Below are 17,847 nucleotides of genomic sequence, written 5' to 3'. Positions count from 1 at the left end.
GCAATCGCTGCAAATTAAAAAATTGGACAAAAGAGCATCAGGTAGATTGCAATGCTCAGCTAAGGTAGAAGCGTGGTCTGAGGGTCCAGGAACAGATATAGATCCTGCAGTCTTCCTGTGGCCGCTTAGAAAAGATTGTCAACATGTTTCTTCCAAGTGAGGCGGCGATCGATGGTATTGCCTAGGTATTTGACTGTACTGTCCCAAGGAACAGCTGTTCTCCAGACAGTAAAAAATGATAGTGCGGGCATGAGTGTGCCCCATACAGCATGTATAGCTAACGGATAAGCATAGTCTATTGCGCATGTTTTCAACATCAAACAGGGCTAGTCACATGATTGTGGGACGACGCTGCTTGTTTACAATTTGTGATAATAACGAAACTAGAATATTACACGTATTTGGCTTGTTTTATATACATTTTTTGTAAGTTTGAGTTTTAGTAACATCTATGCTGTAGTATTGTCGTTGCTTCGGATGTGAAGAGAAGTATGAAAGGAGGATCAGTTACTTCTTGTAGATATGTACAAAAACGATTAATTGTAAATGTCATATTGACATGAGGCACTTTGAAAAACATCGGGATGTGATATTCTAAAGTCTTGTATTGCAAGGATAATTTCTGCTATTTTATGGGCATGTGTTTACGAGACAAGTTCTAGATATTTTGCAAGTGTGTCTGAGTAAACAGCGAGTCAGTGTGTAGATAGTGATGCTATGTTCGTAGGCCGCTAAAGTTTTTGCATGGCAGTCTGATTAATACCCTCCAGTTTACACAGGTTCTCAAACTCATGTCTGTATACAGGGTGTTACAAAAAGGTACGGCCAAACTTTCAGGAAACATTCCTCTCACTCAAATAAAGAAAAGATGTTATGTGCACATGTGTCCGGAAACGCTTCATTTCCATGTTAGAGATCATTTTAGTTTCGTCCACCTACTATCAATGGAGCACGTACTCATGATTTCATATGGGATACTCTACCTGTGCTGCTAGAACATGTGCCTTTACAAGTACGACACAACATGTGGTTCATGCGCGATGGAGCTCCTGCACATTTCAGTCGAAGTGTTCGTACGCTTCTCAACAACAGGTTCGGTGACCGCTGGATGGGTAGAGGCGGACCAATTCCATGGCCTCCACGCTCTCCTGACCTCAACCCTCGTGACTTTCATTTATGGGGGCATTTGAAAGCTCTTGTCTACGCAACCCCGGTACCAAATGTAGAGATTCTTCGTGCTCGTATTGTGGACGGCTGTGATACAATACGCCATTCTCCAGGGCTGCATGAGCGCATCAGGGATTCCATGCGACGGAGGATGGATGCATGTATCCTCGCTAACGTTCTGTTGCTGTGTGTTTCCATTCCATGATTAATGTGATCTGAAGAGAAGTAATAAAATGATCTCTAACATGGAAAGTAAGCGTTTCCGGACACATGTCCAAATAACATATTTTCTTCCTTTGTGTGCGAGGAATGTTTCCTGAAAGTTTGGCCGTACCTTTTTGTAACATCCTGTATAAGTATTTAAGCATGAGGCAGTCCCCTATACAGTGTCACTGGAAAGTAATTAATTAGAACAGATTCGACGAAATGAATCAGTGCAATAGAAAACCTAAAAAAATATTATTGGGTGTCACTTATTTTATTACTCCAAAATTAGAGGACTGATCTTGTATTTTTTATTTTTTGTGCGTAGCATATTCTTTTACTTTTCTGATGATATGGCGAAAAAATGTTATAGTAGACATAGAGCAGAAGGGTAAATAAAGAAACAGTGATAATAATAATGCACAAGCAGGTGGTACAAATCGCTTACTACATTTAAAGTACCAATTTCATAGTTCAGCTGCGTTGTTTTTTCGTCAAACTTCGGCACCATCTACGGCGTCATTGTAACGTAGTTAATTAGAACAGAGACTCGACAATCTAAATAAAAGCAATAGAAAAGATAAAAAACATTGTTGGCTGTCACTTCTTACGCCGAATCTGACCTATGATGACCTACAGCGAAAAGCACAGTACCATAGCTCTTCACATCTTTATCCAACATTAGTTCCTGGTATCAAATTGTTAAGACTTCTGAAAAAGGCACTTTTGAAGGTGATCTGTCTGTAGCAGCGAAATAGTAACTCTCAAAATAAGCTAAGCTCTATACGGGCTACAATGCCCAGTCCCAAAATCACACGACTTGAGCTGCAGAAGATGTTGCAGACGTAATTCTCGTTGTTTGCATCCGAATGCTCACTCCATAGATATTTATACTCTGTGGTGTACCGCATAGAGTATTGTGTATCCTCCCGTTATTAAACTAAGCTCTACGAATACCAGAGATGTTTAGGTGTGAGAGTATCTAGTTTACCTCTGTGACCATAGATTGCGCTTGCTTCGGTTGTTGCAGTAATGAGTAATCAAAGAGTGTGTTGTGCGGGTTCTGTAATGTTGACGTTTGTATTATTTAGTTATTGTTTGTGGCAAGAGAAAAGAAAATGTGTGTGTTCATGTTAGTTTTTTTAAAATGTACTCGTGAACAAAGCTGAAAGCATATGAATACAATGTACGAAGTGAGAGTGTGGAAACTGAAGTGTGAAATAGTAGTCGAGTGCAATGGACGCTGTTTACCCCTATTCAAATTGTGGAATTTTGAAATTGTTTACAAATGAGAGCTGTCGCGTTGTATGCAATATTATCTAAATGCCACCTTACTGCCGTGAACGTCTTTAACCACAATGAGGTGGCTAGTGAAGATAATAATAGTCATGAAAATATGGACAGGCATGGTAGAGTTCGGTCCCTCGTCGATAACGTATGCAGGTAAGCGATAAAGGGTGATTAATCTTTGTACGTTTGCCGTTTGATTTTAGGCAAATTTACTTTCCAGTGTCACATCTGATTTGGGCTACCAGGAAGGATCCAAACATAATAGCAATGTATTCCGTTATTGAAATATTAATCTATATATTTTGTACTTCGTTTAACATTTGACGTTTGTGAAGTTGAATTGTTAATACACTGTCTAGTGTAAAATAAAAACTTGTATATTATGGCGTTCCAAGCTCCTAAAAGTGCCCAGTATTTTTGTCTTGTGATTAAGACCCGTAAAGGGACACTAACAGTGCTGCATTTAAACAATACGTAAAGTCGAAGGTAGATGTACAGTTCGCTAAGTAAATTCTTGGCCATGTCAATTACAAACCGGTGCATACTATGTTGACGATTATAGTCGCCTGTTTTTCACCTGGCAGTTCACTAAGTTGTTCCTGCTTTTCTTGTATTCCTTAATAGCATACAAGTGCTCTACAAAAAATATGTCGCGTGCCTTGGAGTAGGAATGTCATCCATGTTCTTCCTTTTCTTCCCAGATGAGCGTAAGAACAGATTCAGTTAAAATTAAATTGTGGTTAAGTAACCGCATCTGTCACCGCTACCAGTGTTTGTTTACATGGAAACCCATGTAGCATCGTGGTTAGTACCCTGCGTCAAATTTGTAGACATCCCTATAACTGGCTGCGTTGGTCATTTCAAATGGTGGAGGAAGTCTTTGACCTGCCACTAGCAATAAGACTTTACTTTGTGAGGCATTGTGGTATTCAGACAACTTCAGGTTGACAACAGCTTTACCATGTACCCTTATGCAGTGATCAGATTTGTTCTTCCAGATACGATTGCATAAAGCAGACCTACATATGGTAATTGCAGTGGACTATTGTCACAGTGTTTATGGAGGTGATACAACATTCTCGTACAGTTTTGTAGTATGGCACCTACACTAAAGCAAAGTGTGCTTTTCACATTCAGTTGAAAAATTAATCTGAGATGCTTGAGACATAAGTACTAGGCCTGCAATTATGTGAAAACACACAAATGTAGTAAGCTTTCATTCTTGCCAAATATATGGTACTGAAAAGTCAAACATGTTTACTTTACCAGGCAGTTTGCCATTCTTTTTATTTGAAGTAGGCCTGTATCACTGCTGTGATTTCCTTTCCTGTTCCACTCGCAAATAGAGCCAGAGAGAAATGACTGTGTATATGCCTCCATAGTTCTCTAAATTTTCCCGATATTTGTTTCTTGAAAAGAATGTCACCTTCCATCCAGGGACTCCCATTTGAGTTTCCAAAGCATCACGTTAATATTTTCATGATGTTTGAACCTTGTGCATATTTGATTCTGATGGTGTTTTCAAACTAGCAATAAGATTTCTTTGGAAAACTGGAAAATATAAAGTAATTGTACAAGATGCAACAATTCTACTGTAATTGTACCCAGATGGAATATTCAGTCGCATAAATCTTCAGAAAGTGAAAAGTCATCTTTATTAACCTGGCGAAGGCTTTGTGTAGAGTTATACCAAACTGTTTAATAAATGTGATGAGTGTTTGTTGAATTACAGTCAAACATGTGGCTAGGCCAGTATTTAATTGCAAGTAGAACTCATTATCACTTTCTGATGGAGTGTCAGCATCAGAAAGAAATTTAACTGTGGGCATTGGGGTAAAAGCTATGTAGTAGACTGTGACTCACAGTTTTTGCAGTTTTATCTATTATGTTTGTCTATAATGTGCCAGAAAATACTTGTCAGAGACTTGCCCATTATTTAATATACATTTTCTGAATTTGTGTAGTGCTTTCTGTTTTCATGAAGAAAAGAACATATAAATGTTGCTCAAACATAATTACTAGGTTATGCTACAGGTCAATCTGTTACCACAATCTTTATTTGGCATTCAGATTTCTTGGCTTTCAAACTCACAATCAACCTTTCAAGCTAACCTAGACCTCTGGCTACGCAGTAGGCCAGTGTGTCATTACAATCAAGATTTCAGAGGGGTTCAAGCACACTCTAGCAGAATGTTGGTATTTGTCGGATGTATAAATGATCTAGAACATCATGTTTATCTGGGTCTTCAAGATTGTGTGTCATTAATTATATGTTGGACAGAGGAACAATCTCTTAAAAGAACTGTTATGGAATTCTCAACATAATGTAAATTTGATATAGTTATTGTAAATAGGGAAACCACCCCAACATTATTTGGCTACAGCCTCACTGATAAATCACTTTGGTCAGTGACATGAGTCAAATAAATGGGTGTGAATGTTCACAACTATATCAAGTGGAATGAACATTTTGGTATGGAAGGGAAATCACAGTGAAACTGTAGTTATGTGGGAAGATGTTGGGCACCTGCACTCTGAGTAGATAGTATTATATGATGCACATTGACACCTAGTATGAATATTACTTGTCTGTCAGCCTTTCTTATGATGATCAAATGATTGAAGAAATTGAAAAAGTTCATACAAAGTTGTTTTATTAGTGCTGGATTTATTTGGTAGTCATGGGAATTATGGAGATGTTCAGCAAACTCCTGGAAAAAATGCTAATGGGAAAGTGAAATAGATCATTTTATTGGCCACTTTTAATTCAGAATATATCTGCCTTCACAAGTTAGAACATATTACCTCTTTTCCACACACACACACACACACACACACACACACACACACACACACACACACACTCTTACACTTTTTTTACCTAAAATCTGTGAATAGCACAGGAAACAAGGATAGTAATGCTAAGCATCCTTGCCATGTAGTACACTGTACAGTGTCATGAAGAATTTATATGTAGGTGATGCTCAAGTAACTTTCTGGGGGGAGAATAGTGGAAACTAAGTAACTTTAAATTCTTTCATTCAACAGTTTTAATTTCTTGAGGTCTGTTGGCAATGTGGTTTGATGCATAATTGTATTTTTATTTAAATCACATCCATATTGTGTAAGTTTTTATACAAAAGAGCTGTAGCCATTACCTTTGAGCAGGGTAAGGCTATATTGTTACTGTTGTTATATATATGGTTTTTTGTACTTTTAATTGTTACTTGTACTAGTCATTTGTGTGTATCTATACATATTTAAAATTACAAATAATACACTTCACACATTTAAATATTTATATAATACACTCATTATATTTAAATATTCTTCAGTGGAGTAAAAGCAGTGGTGCTCTAAATATAATTTTATCAAAGACTATCCAAACATTTTGAGCTGATTATCTGCTTTTATGTTTTCGGGAAGATTGTAGTAAAGTTTAACTCCCATGTGAAAAGTACCTTTTGGCCCAGTGATGTTCTTTTTTTGGTCATATATAAGTTTTTGTTTTGTCTGGTAAAGTTGTTGTGAATATCACAGTTGTTTTGCACTTATTGTTCTTGTCTGTTCCATATATTTTAAAGAATTTAACAGTTCCTATAATGTAGATACAAGTCAAAGGAGGAATACCAGAGATCTTAAATAGTGCTTTACATAAGTCTCTTAGTAGTTTGCATTAAAAGACAGTTCTAATGGCCATTATGTGCAATTCGAATGTACTGATAGTTGCTTTAGAGTTTTCAAAAATGTCATCCCATGATTAAGGTGGTATGCAGGATATGCACTCTTTACTACTTTCTCAGTACAGTAAGGTTTTAATCTGCAAAGAAGGTAGCAGCTCATGTTCAATTATCCATTAAAATATTCTATATGCTTATTGCGTTTTACATTGCTTTGCAGCCATAATGCTAAGAATTTCATTTCTGTGCTGTTACAAACTGGTTCATCATTGATAGAGAAAAATTGGTTGTGAATGTCCTAGTTCAGACCATTGTAAAATCTAAGTGCAGTGGTATTTTTTACTATTTATTAAAAGCTGATTTTCCTGTGTCCAGTCATTTTTCATACTTCAAATGTAATGGTAGCTATGTAATTTAATACATTATTTCCAGCATAATAAGTTCAAAACAAAGAGCTTAAAGTGCAACTAGCATAGAGAAAAGATCACTCAACAAATTACTAACATCTTTTTCACACTGATAGAATCTTACTGTCCCCAGTTAACATTGCAAACCAGTTTTGCTATTTTTCACACTCTAATGCTCCATCCTCTGCATCATCTTGATTCCAGTAGCCTATACTGATTGTATATGACATTTATACTTAATTACTGAGTGATGACTTCTTACAGTATGAGTTGAGTATATTCAGATTCAATGAAAATTTTCTTGGTACATGGCATGTTGGTAATAATGACATGGTGACTTATCTGGAATTATTTTAATTGAAGTCTTCATAGGATTGTTTTGTAATCTTTAACTGAAGAAGGATGTACCTGTATGGTGGTAGACCCCTGAGCACGCAAGAATCGCACTATTGGCAACTAATCTGGAAACTTTCTGCGTATGCCAGGAGTATGTGCTTGTCATGGCTGAAGAACGGGGTCTCCAGATAGCGATTAACCGGCCAGATTGCCATTGCTGTGGCTGGGTAGTGCTCATGGGGAGAGCCCCTGAGTGGAGTGAGTGGCAGTAAGATGGATGATTTGCAAATTTTGTAAATGCAGTGGATCAAACTTTCTTCCACTTTTGGCCTCACGGCCCGAAGAGTCTTTTCTGAAGGAAAGGACTACTACAATGCGGAGACATATGACCCCACAATGTTTCATTCCCTGGCTACATTGTGGTAGAAATATAGAGCTAAGAGAGAAAGGGAGAAATACTCCCCACAATACTTAGTTTGCTCTAGAATTGATGAAGATTCCTTTTTCACCATAAAGCTGTTATTCTTTGTTGAACACATTGAGGATGGGTTTGGGGAAGTACAGTGATTTTAGAAATAAAAAATGGTTCTCTTCTGATTGAAACGGCATACACCATTCAGTCGTGGGTACTTCTTACCCGCAACAAGGTGGGTGACCTTCCTGTAACCATCACCCTCCGTCCTCCTGATATCAGCCTCATTATGGTACAAGGTATTATCTTCCACCACGACTTCCTTTTACAGACTGATGATGAGTTACGTGCCAGTTTAGAGCAGTGGGGTGTGCATTTCATCCGTTGTGTCCAGCGGGGACCAAAGGACACTAAGGCTTTATACTGGAGCCTTCATCTTGGCCTTTGAAGGTGACTCATTGCCTGAAAAAGTCAAGGTGATGGTGTATCTTTGCAATGTGAAACTCTATGTTCTCCCTCCCACACGGTGATTCAGAAAATGTCTGAGATTCAGGCACATGTCTTTGTGTTGTAACACCAGCTCCGTCTGTAGGATTAGGGATTGTGACTCTCAGTTGCACACATTCGCTCTTTGTGTGTCCCCCTCTGCGTCAGCTGCGGAGATCACCAGTCCTCCTGGTCACACTGTCTTCCAAAGAGAAAACAAAATCCAAGAGTACAAGACTCTTCTTCACTGACTTATATATCAGGAGGCCAGGAAGAAATATGATCATTTGTATCCCATACATATGACAGTGATGTTTGCTACAACTTCAAGGATGTCATCTTTTCAAGCAATGGTACGCTTACCCTTTGTGCCTTCTACATCGCCCTTGGAGCTGCTCAACTACACCCCTTATTGTGGTGGTTATGGCCCTCCTACTGTTTCCCCCATCTCCACTTTGGGAGTGCTGACCCACAGGAGATGTCGATCCCCAACACCCAGCTGGAAACCCAACACCCTCCTCTGGCATGTCACACGAGGAAAGGGTCCCTTGGCGTGCTCCCCTCCCAGGATTCTGCTGATCAGTAACTGGATACCAGCCAGCAGCTAAAAGCGGAGCAGATTGCTGGTTGTAGAGCTTTGCATTCCTCCTCTGTTCCTGAAACTTGGGCAGACAAGCTCTTGTGGATATCAAAATCATCTGAGGAAAAGAGGGACTGGACTCTGTGTATTCCACCTGAGTACCCCTGGCAGAGTTCCTGGTGGCACCTTTGGCACTAGATCCCCCCACATGACCAGATTCAGAACCAATGTGTATGGATGTCATATATTTGCACTAGGTGGTAGCAGGTGACTCTGGGGCACGACCTGTCTCCTTGGCTCTTGTGCATCCCCCACAGGATACAATCAGTGCTGGCTGCTGTGTAAGAGCACGTAAACACCCTAACTTTCGACACTTTGTGGATTTATTGGTTATTTTTCTTTGAATGCTGTTAAACGCAACATAGATGCTGCAGTCTGAAAGATATGGCATTTAAATCTACCACGCTGCTGCTCTTCTACACTGTGTGAAACTTGGCATCAGGGCCGTGAGCACACCTTCAGTTGTGCATGTTTCAGGAACTTTTGCACTTGCGCAACTTGCTTGGCGTAATTACTTATAAGGCAAATACATACGGATTTGATAAATTATGAGCACAGTTCAGGATGTACACAGCTAGCCTTTGCCACTCAACTATGCAGTGCCACCAAGTTGCAGCACACTGCTGTGGACATTTATCCCCACTCGCTCAGCGTGAACGCTGCTACATCATAGCACACTCCTCAGATATGCTAATTTGCTCACTATATACTGTAGTAAAATTAAATTGAATGTCAGTATATGTTAAAGCTGTACTGACAGTAAACCTATTTTATGGGTTTCTGAATGAGTTATAGTATACTAAGTTATGAATTTTATCATACAATAATGCATTTGAGGCATTGAGAACCATAAGGGCCTAAAGCACATGACTGTAGATAGTGAGATTGTAGCATCTATTCATGTTTCTGAAATCTGTTGAACTTATGGTGAGTCAGGTTTATCTGTGCTGTAGACCCACATTTCATATATGAAATTTCACGAAAAGCTGTATCACTGATTTCTCTGGTATTCATGTAAATGTGGGGTCGACGGCGATGTGCTTTAGGCCCTTAGAGATCTCAGTGCCTCATTTGTATTCTATTCAAGTGACTATGTTGGTAGACATTACTACTTGAGTTTAATCATTTCCACAAACGGCTCTTTGTGTTTTGAGTTGGTTGTTTACTGTGCGAGAATTGGCTTTCGTATTCAGTGTGAACATGAATTATGTTGAATCTATTTTAAATGCTAACAGAAAAGTAAAGCTGTGAGGAGAGGTCGCGAGTCGTGCTGGGGTAACTTTCTTGGTACAACACTTGCCCATGAAAGGCAAAGGTCCCAAGATTGAGCCTCAGTTGAGCACAGAGCTTTAATCTGCTAGGAAGTTTCATTTCAGCGCACACTCCTCTGCTGAATGAAAATCTCACTCTGGGAACAGAACAGTAAATTACCAGGAAAAGTTAGCCGTAAATGAACCAGGACCTCCGAGAATAGATATTTTGATTGAGGGAGTGACTAAATCAAATAAGTGTGACTGTAAGGAAACATTTAACAAGGAAGTGTACAGTTAGCACAAGTTGTTGTGTGGATGCAGTGTAAGAGTATCTGATTTTCACCCCAGAAGTAATTTCATGAACTAATATGTGTGTTAGGGATCTTATACATTTGTCCAAAAAAATGGGAAAGCACGAAAACTCCCACTTACACAAAAATGCAAAATGGAGAGTAGTGAAACTTACACATTATTTTGTTATAGCCCTATTATTTTGTTATTGCCCTAAACTGTACTTAATTATGTACAAAACAACAAAATTCCGCAAAAACAGTTCTTTCTTCTGTCAGGTGCAACTTATTATTATTATTATTATTATTATTATTACTGGCAGTGGCTGTAGTTGTATAAACTTGTTGATAAGCATAACTGTTATACAGTCACACACTCAAATTTATCTAAAAGTTTGTGAGCACCCAGCATGTATACTCACAAGCTGCCACTGATACCAATAGTGTGATCCTCCAGTGGAACTGTAGTGGGTTCTTCCACCACCTAGCTGAGCGACAATGTATCTCATGCATTTCCACGTTGTCCTCCAGATACCTGGTTCCTGGCACTCTGAACCTCTACCCTGCTTGGCTATCTGTGCTATTTTAAGAATCGAGGTGACTGTGACAGTGTTGGCGGAGTTTGCACATAGGTTTTGGACTCGTGTCTACAGTGAACAAATGCCGCTCGATACGAACTCAAAGGCTGTGGCTGTTCTTGTGAGGCTGTCTCTGGGCCGGCCAGAGTGACGGAGTGGTTCTAGGCGCTACAGTTTGGAACCGCGCGACCGCTACGGTCGCAGGTTCGAATCCTGCCTCGGGCATGGATGTGTGTGATGTCCTTAGGTTAGTTAGGTTTAAGTAGTTCTAAGTTCTAGGGGACTGAGGACCTCAGCAGTTAAGTCCCATAGTGCTCAGAGCCATTTGAACCATTTTGATGTCTCTGGACTTTACCATCTATAATGTGAAGTGTCTCAGATCGCATTGTTTGCACTGATTTCTCAGCTCCCCCCACACTTCCTCATTTTAGGTGACTTCAGTGCCCACAGCCCTTTGTTGGGTTGAACGGCGGCCACTGGCTGCAGTAAAGCTATTGGAACTTTGCTTGCAGAGCTCGATCTTTGTCTCTTGAATACTGGTGCCCTTCACACATTTCGGTGTGGCATATGGATCTTATTTGGCAATTGCTCTTTCCATTTTCAGTCTTGGTCTTCTTCCTTCCATCCATTGGAGAGTCCATAATGACCTGTGCGACAGTCATCATTTTCCAGTTTTCCTGTCCCTCCCCCAGCATCACTAGCCTGGGCATCCACCCATATGGGCTTTCAACAATGCTGACTGGGTTGCCTTTGCTGCTGTTCGATTCTGTTGGAAGCAGACTTAATGATCCCCTCTTCCTTGGGATCACCCCCCCTCCCCCCCCTTCTCAGAAGATAGTGCCTTGGTGGACTTTGGAAATAAATGTGGCCATTAGAGATTACAGACTGACTCTCCAACACCATAAGCGACATCCATCAGTAGAGAACCTCATTGCCTTTAAACGGCTCTGTGCCAGGGTGCGCTACTTAATAAAAGACAGGAACAAGAATGCTGGGAATTGTATGTTACTATCGTTGGATAGTGTACCCCTCCTTCGCAGGTTTGGACAAAGGTTCGACACCTCTATGGACACCAGTCCTTCACAGGTGTATTCGGTGTTACTGTGGATCGTGTTGTCTACACTGACCCAGATCCTGCCGCTGAACATTTTGCTCTGCATTATGCTTGAGCCTCTTTGTCTGAGAATTATCGGCCTGCATTTCGTGTCCTCAAACAGTGGGTGAAATTCATTCACTTATCTTTTACTACGCATCACCCTGAGCCATATAATGCTCCATTTTGAGAGTGGGGATTTAGTCCTTTGCCCTGGCACAATTTCAGAACCAAACAGCACCCACAGTTAAATGTTTGGTCACCTATTGGTAGATTGCCAACATCATGTCATCACCATTTTCAACCGTTTCAAAGCTAGTGTGAGTTCCGATCTAAGTTGTGAGAATCTGTGGTCATCCCGGCACTGAAATTGGCGAAAAATCCTTTTCAGATAGACAGCTATTGCCCAATTAGTCTTACTAATATTCTCTGCAAGTTTCTCGGACTTACATTGAGCCAATGGCTGCATTGTTACCTTGAGTCTCGGTGTCTTTTGACCCCGTGTCAGGGCAGTTTTTGCCAAAGTCATTCTACTGCTGACAATTTGCTCTGGCTGGAGTATGCTATCCCGTCCACTTTTGTCTGGCATCGACTACTTATTCCTTTCTTCTTTGACTTGCAAAAAACTCATGACACCGCATGGTATCATCACATCCTCGTTACCCTACATGAATGGACCCTCGGGGTTGTGCTCTTGATTTTTGTCTGGAACTTCTTGTCATGCCTTACTTTCCAGGTTCAAGTTGGTACTTTAGGACAATAGATCCTGCGTGCTCTGTGTTGAGTGTCCCCATATTTCTAGTGGCTATCAGTGGTCTAGTTGTAGCTGTGGGGTATACAGTGTAACCCTCCCTTTCTGGTGAAGATTTCTGCATTTATTGTTGCTCCTCCACTGTGGATGTTGCTGTATGTCGACTGCAGGGTGTCGTATGAAAGGCGCAGTCATGGGCTATCACCCATGGCTTCCAGTTTTCAGCAACCAACACTCAACACAGGAAAGTCCACTGGACCTGACGGGATACCAATTCGATTCTACACAGAGTACGCGAAAGAACTTGCCCCCCTTCTAACAGCCGTGTACCGCAAGTCTCTAGAGGAACGGAGGGTTCCAAATGATTGGAAAAGAGCACAGGTAGTCCCAGTCTTCAAGAAGGGTCGTCGAGCAGATGCGCAAAACTATAGACCTATATCTCTGACGTCGATCTGTTGTAGAATTTTAGAACATGTTTTTTGCTCGAGTATCATGTCGTTTTTGGAAACCCAGAATCTACTATGTAGGAATCAACATGGATTCCGGAAACAGCGATCGTGTGAGACCCAACTCGCGTTATTTGTTCATGAGACCCAGAAAATATTAGATACAGGCTCCCAGGTAGATGCTATTTTTCTTGACTTCCGGAAGGCGTTCGATACAGTTCCGCACTGTCGCCTGATAAACAAAGTAAGAGCCTACGGAATATCAGACCAGCTGTGTGGCTGGATTGAAGATTTTTTAGCAAACAGAACACAGCATGTTGTTATCAATGGAGAGACGTCTACAGACGTTAAGGTAATCTCTGGCGTGCCACAGGGGAGTGTTATGGGACCATTGCTTTTCACAATATATGTATAAATGACCTAGTAGATAGTGTCGGAAGTTTCCAGCGGCTTTTCGCGGATGATGCTGTAGTATACAGAGAAGTTGCAGCATTAGAAAATTGCAACGGAAAGCAGGAAGATCTGCAGCGGATAGGCACTTGGTGCAGGGAGTGGCAACTGACCCTTAACATAGACAAATGTAATGTATTGCGAATACATAGAAAGAAGGATCCTTTATTGTATGATTATATGATAGCGGAACAAACACTGGTAGCAGTTGCGGAGTATGCATACAGAACGATCTGGAGTGGAATGATCATATAAAATTAATTGTTGGTAAGGCGGGTACCAGGTTGAGATTCATTGGGAGAGTGCTTAGAAAATGTAGTCCATCAACAAAGGAGGTGGCTTACAAAACACTCGTTCCACCTATACTTGAGTATTGCTCATCAGTGTGGGATCCGTACCAGATCGGGTTGACGGAGGAGATAGAGAAGATCCAAAGAAGAGCGGCGCGTTTCGTCACAGGGTTATTTGGTAACTGTGATAGCATTACGGAGATGTTTAGCAAACTCAAGTGGAAGACTCTGCAAGAGAGGCGCTCTGCATCGCGGTGTAGCTTGCTGTCCAGGTTTCGAGAGGGTGCGTTTCTGAATGAGGTGTCGAATATATTGATTCACCCTACTTATACCTCCCGAGGAGATCACGAATGTAAAATTAGAGAGATTAGAGCGCGCACGGAGGCTTTCAGACAGTCGTTCTTCCCGCGAACCATACGTGACTGGAACAGGAAAGGGAGGTAATGACAGTGGCACGTAAAGTGCCCTCCGCCACTCACCGTTGGGTGGCTTGCGGAGAATGAATGTAGATGTAGATGTGTGTCGTTAACTTTTGTTGCCATTGTACTGTCCGTCAACAATGAGAACTCTACCTCAGTGACCAATTGCTCAGTGTGGTGGAGTCTTATCACATTTCGAGACTGGTCTTCAAAGCGAACCTGCTAGTCACACCTTAATACTCTTCGCTGCCTCTGTAACACCAAGTGGGGTGCAGACCACTGTACACTTTTGCACTTCACAGAGCTCTGGTCCTGTACCGTCATGATTGTAGGAGTCAGATATATGGCTCAGTATCACCTTCAGCATTGTGGATCCGATATTACATTGTTGGATGAAACTTGCGACAGGTGCTTTTTGGACCAGCCCTGTGAACAGACTACTTGTGGAAGTTGTGGTCCCCCCACTAAAGATCAGGTGACAACTGTTGCTGCTGAACTGTGCAATACACATTTGCTGCTCCCCTGAGGATCCGAACTACTGTGTCCTTTTTCCTGGTAGGGAGATCCACCTCTGACAACAGAGACCCATGACTGGAGTCATGATCGCCCTAAACTCCAGCTTGCCCCATGTCCACTTATTGTGAGGGAGCAATCGCCTATACCCACACCGTGTGTACCCCATCCTCGGATTTGTCTCGGCTTGTCCTGTGGACCAAATGACTGTTGATGTCATGCTTTTTTGCCGCCTGTTCCTAGCAGTCCGTGATGCATTTCTGGGTTCGGAAGTGGTATACACTGACTGCTCTGTGGTTAGTCGATGAACCAGTTTTGCCTACACACATGCAAGGTGCAATGAACAAAGCTCCCTGCCTAATGGATGTAGTGTATCACCGCAGAATTGGTGGCAGTTGCTTGAGACCAGTCACATTTGTTCTTGCACTGGCAAAATTTTCTTTCTCGACAATCACTCCCTGAGTAGTCTTCACACTATTGACCAATGCTATCTTTGACATCCAGTTGTCACAACTATCCAAAATCTCCTCCTTGACCTCCATGAAGCTGGGCAGTTGGTTATCTTTGTCTGAACTCCACGTCATGTTGAGATTCCTGGGCTTGAACATGTTGACCAGGTGGCCACCAGCCTAGTATTTGTTAAGTTTACAGTTAAGTGAAGAGATATTGTTAATTATAGGATATGTCATTTTTTTCTTGTTTGTGTATTTTTACCAGTGGTCTTTGGCATGGGATATGTGGATTCATCATTTTAGCTGATCCTCCCCCTTCTCCCCTCTCTGTGAGAAGGAATAGAGTATTTTATCTATCTTTCATTTTAGATTGCTGTGAATACTTTTCATTGGATCTTTCTGAACTTCACTGATACCATTGGGCGAGAAGAAAATTTCAGTTTTCTTTATATAATCTACATCATAGATAACCATAGCTGTATTGCCATTATCCACTTTGGCGACAGTTGCTTTTTTTCATCCCCAAGCTTTATGTGCAACATCTTAAGAACATGGTTCTCAAATTTTCTGTGTCAGTTGTCCTAATTGGTCCTGGGGTAATACATTTTTCAGTTGGGATTCTACTTGTACAGCTTCTTTACACAATACATCTGTACTTTTATAGAAGTTGCACATTTATAATTTCAACCCTCATTTTTTGCTTTCATTATTTGATCCGTCTTAGATCTTAACCCTTGTGTAGTTTGGTATGATATGCAGATCCAAACATTTTTTATGAAAACTGATTTAATCTGTTCTTTGGCAATTTTCTGTCTAAACTTCAAGAGTTGTTTGGAATCTCCATTCGCCTGACAGGTTGTGTTTGAGTTGTTTCCTGGCTTGGTCAGGATGGAGACAAGCAATCTATGAAAATGTTAAATGTTAAAGTGTTTTATATAAAATGCTTTAATAGTCCAGTTTGCAATATTTTAATGATCACTGGTTACCATTATCAGCTGAGAATCAGCTGTCTTCAGATCAATTAATAAAATAAGTGCAGTGTCTTATCACAAGATTGGACTTTGTCATCAATATAACTTATGCTTATGGACGAAAGTGACCACAGAAAAAGTTTTGCATTTTATAGACCGGGGGTGGGGGGACACAACTCAGTAATAGCAACTGTGACACAGTGCACCATTACACCACTGTAAGTTCATGGAGACAAAACTTCCATATTCAAACACGTAAGAATGTCATACGCATTGTATGGTAACATTATACTACTAGTAGCAACATGTGTTAATGTACACAATACAGGACAGTGAAGAAACTTATAGCTGTAACAGAGTATCAGTCAACAACAGTGATGTGCGCCCAATTTGGAGCAATGAGCAGATTTCTTCTTCTTCAACTTCTGCTTTCCCCACAAACACTACTACTAGAAGAAGAAGAAATCTGCTCATTGCTCTTGTGGCTAGACACTGCACTCATTTTATTGCTTGATTTGAAGATGGCTGCTTGCTCAACCAAAACTAGTAATCAATGATTGTTAAAAATTGTAATCTGGACCATTAAAGAAGTTTATATAAAAAATCTTTAATGTTTAACATTTTCATAGATTGCTTGTCTCCACCCTAAGAATGTTAGGAAACAACAGATTCTTATTTATTCTTCAATCCAGTTTGTCACTGGTCTTGTGGTGACCTCATTCACAGGCAGTACTTCCCATTTGCTAATTTTAGTATGTGTATGAGTTTCTGTGGAAAATGATTGATGGATTTATATCTCCCTTTTCGAAATCCTGTTTGACCCTCTGGATCCTGGATATGGCTTTGAGTTGTTTTATGTACGTCACAGTTTTGCAAATCTTGTTGGGAGTCTGTGAGTATGTCTATAAAATTTCAGTTTTTATTGCTGATGTCTGCTGTGAGATTGAATATATTGTCACGTATATATGTGAAGAGGATATATTGTTTTTTGTATTTTTAGGTCAGCAGGCAGGCTGACAGAATTTTGTATGTAACATCTCTCTGAGCTCTGTTATTTTTGAGTTTGGGGATATCTTGTGACATTCTTTTTGTGAGGGTGGTGGGGTTCAGTGTATGTTTAAGTATAGCTTTCCCTGTGGAGTCTTGTAAAGGAGGGGAGGGGGGGGGGCTTTGGATCAGTTGAGTTCAGGAAAGTATTGTGCCAGTTCTCGACAGTTTTATCGATTGGTCAAGGGAATCCTTCTGTCTGCTTTCCACTGAACACCAGTATCAAAAACGATCCTCATACCTCACCCAGAGATTTCACTTTGGAAGTTTTGTTTGGTGAGTGTTTCATGAGAATTAGGGTTTTCAGATCAAGTCCTAGTTCAAGATTTTTAAGTAGTTCTGCAGTGGTATCATCATCTCTCTGAGCTCTGTTATTTTTGAGATGTTGATATATATATATATATATCATTCCACGTGGGAAAAATATATCTAAAAACAAAGATGATGTGACTTACCAAACGAAAGCGCTGGCAGGTCGATAGACACACAAACATACACACAAAATTCTAGCTTTCGCAACCAACGGTTGGTTCGTCAAGGAAGAGGGAAGGAGAGGGAAAGACGAAAGGATGTGGGTTTTAAGGGAGAGGGTAAGGAGTCATTCCAATCCCGGGAGCGGAAAGACTTACCGTAGGGGGGAAAAAAGGACGGGTATACACTTGCGTGTGTTGC

At 40.7% G+C, this 17,847-nt stretch overlaps 1 protein-coding gene across 1 annotated transcript in view; it reads left to right on the top strand.

Moving 5' to 3' along the window:
- The first annotated feature begins 2,444 nt into the window (after window positions 1-2,444).
- LOC126248580 (neogenin) overlaps window positions 2,445-17,847 on the top strand; it is a 250,431-nt gene continuing 235,028 nt past the window's right edge. The window contains exon 1 of the mRNA XM_049949687.1: window positions 2,445-2,814. Within this exon, the coding sequence (XP_049805644.1) occupies window positions 2,730-2,814 (85 nt within the window). The 5' untranslated portion in view covers window positions 2,445-2,729. The remainder of the gene's footprint in view (window positions 2,815-17,847) is intronic.

The sequence above is a fragment of the Schistocerca nitens genome, chromosome 3, assembly GCF_023898315.1.
Source record: "Schistocerca nitens isolate TAMUIC-IGC-003100 chromosome 3, iqSchNite1.1, whole genome shotgun sequence".
Lineage (NCBI taxonomy): Eukaryota > Metazoa > Arthropoda > Insecta > Orthoptera > Acrididae > Schistocerca > Schistocerca nitens.
Note: the sequence above shows the minus strand (reverse complement) of the source record. Positions and strands in the feature narration are given on the sequence as shown.